The sequence below is a fragment of the Mustela nivalis genome (genome assembly GCF_964662115.1).
Source record: "Mustela nivalis genome assembly, chromosome: 1".
Classification (NCBI taxonomy): domain Eukaryota; kingdom Metazoa; phylum Chordata; class Mammalia; order Carnivora; family Mustelidae; genus Mustela; species Mustela nivalis.
In genome coordinates, this window is record NC_139020.1 from 100,079,164 (window position 1) to 100,083,947 (window position 4,784).

At 34.5% G+C, this 4,784-nt stretch overlaps 1 protein-coding gene across 1 annotated transcript in view; it reads left to right on the plus strand.

The window, feature by feature from the left end:
• PIK3CA (phosphatidylinositol-4,5-bisphosphate 3-kinase catalytic subunit alpha) overlaps positions 1 to 4,784 on the plus strand; it is an 81,269-nt gene that overhangs the window by 73,008 nt on the left and 3,477 nt on the right. The window contains exons 18-20 of the mRNA XM_082744376.1: positions 2,631 to 2,801; positions 3,393 to 3,510; positions 3,619 to 3,770. Coding sequence (XP_082600502.1) covers positions 2,631 to 2,801; positions 3,393 to 3,510; positions 3,619 to 3,770 — 441 coding nt within the window. The remainder of the gene's footprint in view (positions 1 to 2,630; positions 2,802 to 3,392; positions 3,511 to 3,618; positions 3,771 to 4,784) is intronic.

Below are 4,784 nucleotides of genomic sequence, written 5' to 3' on the forward strand. Positions count from 1 at the left end.
TATTTAAATTGATTTTAAATAAAAAAATTATTTTCAAGAAGTCAGAGCATCTTTATTTATTCTTGCCAAAACTTGGATTCTTTGCTTGTTGTTTTGGGTTTTTTTATGTCACAAGCCTTATAGGACTCTGTCTGACTCTTTAAACTGTGAGCATGTTCAGCAGGAATAAAATTAAAATATAAAGTAAGAGAGACTGAGCAGGAGTACAACCTTAAGAAATTCCCACATTTACCAGGGCAGGTAGAAGGAAAGATTCCATAAAAGAAATCATCAAAGGGATAGGTAGGCCAGAGGAAGTAATTCACAGAACCCAAAAGAGGGGAGAGATTCACGGTATCAGGTGCTTCAAGGGATGTAAGAGCATAAGGACTACGAAAAAGCCTTTAGATTTGATGACTCATGATGAACTATAAGAAGAATTAAGTCAGTAGGGTGGTAGGCATAGAATTTATGCTACATGGAATTGAGAAAATGAAAATAAGTAGACTATTACTTTTTAGGAACTTAAGAAGTAAAAGAAAGATGAAAAGCGAGGACAGTAGCTTATGAGAACAACAAAGCAAGAAAAACTAGACTTTAGTACTTATGTGCTAACTGGAATGTTTTTCTCATTGTCTCTTTAACTGCTCACACCTCCCTTGAATACATGTCCTTTTTTCTACACTGTGATGAGTGGGAATTACCCATATAGCACTTCTGCTGCATACCCAAATATGGTTTATCAAGAAAAGGTATTTGTGGGTTATTAGAGCTTCAAGCTATACTAACTGCTTTTTTCATGGAACACTATTTTTACTTAAAGAATAACTAATAAGGCACCTAAATGACTCAATCAGTTAGGCATCTGCCTTCAGCTCAGGTCATGATCCCAGGGTCCTGGGATTGAGTTCTGCATCAGACTCCCTGCTCATTGAGGAGCTTGCTTCTCCTTCTGCCTTTACCCCCTGCTCATGATATCTCTCTCTCTCTCTCTCAGAGATAAAGAAATAAACTCTTAAAAAAAAAAAAAAGAATGGGTGGGGGGGGGGGTCCCTGCTCAGCAGGAAGTCTATGTCTCCCTCTGTGTCTCTGCCCCTCCCCCTGCTTTGCTCTCTTTCTCTCTCTCTCTCTCTCTCTCTCTCTCTCTCTCTCGAATGAATAAATAAAATATTTTTTAAAAAATAATAGAAGCCCCAAAAAATAATAATAATAAGCTTTGGTTTTTTGAGACATGGGTATTTGGTAGACACTTTCTTGAAAATGAATGTTATGAGCCTATCTCTTCAAGGTGAACAACTGACAGGATTTGTTGTCAAAGATCAAATTTGAGCTTTCAAGCAAAAGTGAGAATTTGGAAAAACTTGTATATACTAGCCTTAAGAGTGCTCTCAAAGTAAAGACTTTTCTGATGATATCAGTGATAATATTAACAATTGTGATTTTTTTTTTTTTTAGTTGATATAATGAAAAGTATCACCATCTGAAAGATCTTTGTAACTCAGTGAACTAATATCTTCCAAATGACCAATGCAGGATATATAAAGTCATATATGAGTAAAAGTTCCATTCAGAGGCAAGGTAGACTAATAGATTTTAACGTAACAGTATGAAAAGTTTATTGATATGATTTCACATTCCATATTACAACTTGAGAAACTACCTTTTGTCAAATTTTGGAATAATATCAAAGAAAAATATCTACAATTATCTGAAAAGGCTATTACAGTACTTCTTTTTCTACCTACTTAATGATACAAGGCCAGATTTTCTTCATATGCTTCAATTAAAACATTGCTTTAGATTGAATACAAAAGTATATAGGAGAATCCAGCTCAGTACTATGAAGCCAGACATTAAAGAAAGTGTGGAAAGTGTCATTCTTCTTACTAAGAATTTCTTTTTTAAAGATTTTCTTTATTTATTTGAGAGTGAGAGAGAGTGCAAGAGCAGAAGAGGGAGAAGGAGACAGAATCTGAAGCAGACTCTGTGCTGAGCACGGAACCCCATGACGACGAGATCATGACCTGACCTGAAACCAGGAGTCAGATGCTTAACCAACTGAGCCACCCAGGGGCCCCAAGAATTTTTTTTTTTAACATAAGGTTCTTTGTTTCATAAAAGATGTTATTTATGTTACCACATAGCACTTTTTTTATTTTTAAATGAATTAATACTTTAATCTTTTCCTCTATTTTAATTGCTAACATCAGTAGATATGACCCACATAAATAAAAGCTCTTTGGGATTTCAGTAATTTTTAAGAGTACAGAGGAGTCCTGAGACCAAAAACTTGAGAACTGCCCCAAAGTATTATTTAGATTTCAGCTAAATAAGCTGAAATTCACCCATATTTTTGAAGTCATAAATGTTTATAAAATTTTTATTGCCACAATAATCTTAATGCTTTTCTCATATTCAATTAGGTGCTCTCTCAATTGAAGCTTATAACAAATGATGGCAGATAATTTTGAGGATTTTTCTAATTTTAAAGGAAAACCAAAGTTAAAGGAGTAAAGGTCATGAGACCTTTATAAGTAAAAGTCACGAGACCGTGACAAATTTGCAGAAAGGATATTCCTGCATTAGCCTATTAAAATATTTGCTGTTTTAATATTCCATCACTTAACTGCAAATGTCTTGATCCTTTTCAGAATGTTACCTTATGGTTGTCTGTCAATTGGTGACTGTGTGGGACTTATTGAGGTGGTGCGAAATTCTCACACGATTATGCAGATTCAGTGCAAAGGTGGCCTGAAAGGCGCTCTGCAGTTTAACAGCCACACACTCCACCAGTGGCTCAAAGACAAGAACAAAGGAGAAATGTGAGTCTGCTGTTCTTTTCTTCCTACGTCAATTTAAGGTTTTGTGAGATGAGTCTTTTAATGGTTGTGTACATTTCTCTGAGACCAGAGAAAAGATGTACTTATTTTGGGAAAAAAATATGCTCACCTTTTGAAATATTTGATGAGATTTTGTCTTTGAATGATCAGAATTACTTCAATTTTGGTGAAACCCTATATACCCAACTTTATACATCCAATTTTAGGTATCTAATGTGTTTTCTTGCTTATTCTTTTTTTTTTCAAGGTCAATGTTGAACATCTCAAAATTTGCTTTTAGTTCATTGTTAAAATGATTAGAAGAATTTTTTTTATGACACCTTCACTATTTTTTTACCATAAGACTTATGCTTTAGTCATAAGTATAAGACTTATGCTATAGTCATAAGTCTATGCTTTAGTCAGAGGAAGAAATGTCCTTTCTACCTCAAATCTTTGGACATAATTACTTCCTCCCTTTAACGACAGTGATTGTTTTCACTCTTCAGTACAGACTTTGACCACCTTTTTCCAATTTGGACTGGATTACTCTGTTAACACACTACTCATCAGGTGTTTATTTTTTCTCTGTAGCTATGATGCAGCCATTGACCTGTTCACACGTTCATGTGCTGGATACTGTGTCGCTACCTTCATTCTGGGCATTGGAGATCGTCACAATAGTAACATCATGGTTAAAGATGATGGACAAGTAATAGCTTTCTCTTTTTAAAATGTTTTGGCATTCTTAAGTTTATTAATTCAGGATATTGCATTTCTGCATTTGTCAAACTATAATATAATTCTTTATTTTTGAAAGCTGTTTCATATAGATTTTGGACACTTTTTGGATCACAAGAAGAAAAAATTTGGTTATAAACGGGAACGTGTGCCATTTGTTTTGACACAAGATTTCTTAATAGTGATTAGTAAAGGAGCCCAAGAATGCACAAAGACAAGAGAATTTGAGAGGTAAGTTCAAGAAATCAAAAATACAAAGTACAGAATTCTTTCTGCTCTCTCAAAAATAATTGATATTTTTCAAGCAATTTAAAATATGTTTTATTAACATTCTGGCCCGAGTATTTTAATGTATTTATGTATTGTACAATGCTATGAAGAAAAATGGAAAGAAAAACCAATTTATTAATTAGTGAAGGCCTGAAATTAATTATTTAGTTAATTAAGGCCTAAGAAAGTGATTTCTTTTTTTTAAGATTTTATTTATTTGACAGAGAGAGATCACAAGTAGGTAGAGAGGCAAGCAGAGAGAGAGAGAGAGGAGGAGGTAGGCTCCCTGCCAAGCAGAGAGCCCAATGCGGGACTCGATCCCAGAACCCTGAGATCATGACCTGAGCTGAAGGCAGAGGCTTAACCCACTGAGCCACCCAGGCACCCAAGAAAATGATTCTTAAAAATAATATATTAAAGGTTTTTATTTACTGTTGCTTAAATAATTGGACTATATCTTCTTTATACTGATAATGTATAGTGCTTAAGACAACATTTTTTAGTCTTACAATTTGAGGAAATCAGTAAACTGTAGTTACCGCATTTATTTATGATTTTTCTGATCACCTTCTGGTATATCATCAGTCTATCTTAAACCTAAAAGTACTTTCAAAAACCTTGTATAAATTCCATTTTATCTGCAATTCTGTCTTGGTCCTACGCTAAATCCTAAAGGCTTTGGTATGGACCAGTTCTTACATTTAATAAATCCTTAGTAAACTGCTGATATACCAAGTATTATCCTAAGGTGCTGGTGATAAGCAGTAAACAGAATCCTTATGGACTCACGGAGGTTACATCCTAGCATGGGGTGAAGAGAACAGAAAGTGTTGGTAAGGGGAGTGGGGAGAGGAATGCTATTTTTTTATAGATTTGCTCAAGAAGGCCTCTCTAATGATGTGACATTTGAGCAGACACCTGAAGGTATTAACCCCATTTGCTCCATACTGATTACACTCTTCTTATCATTTATAG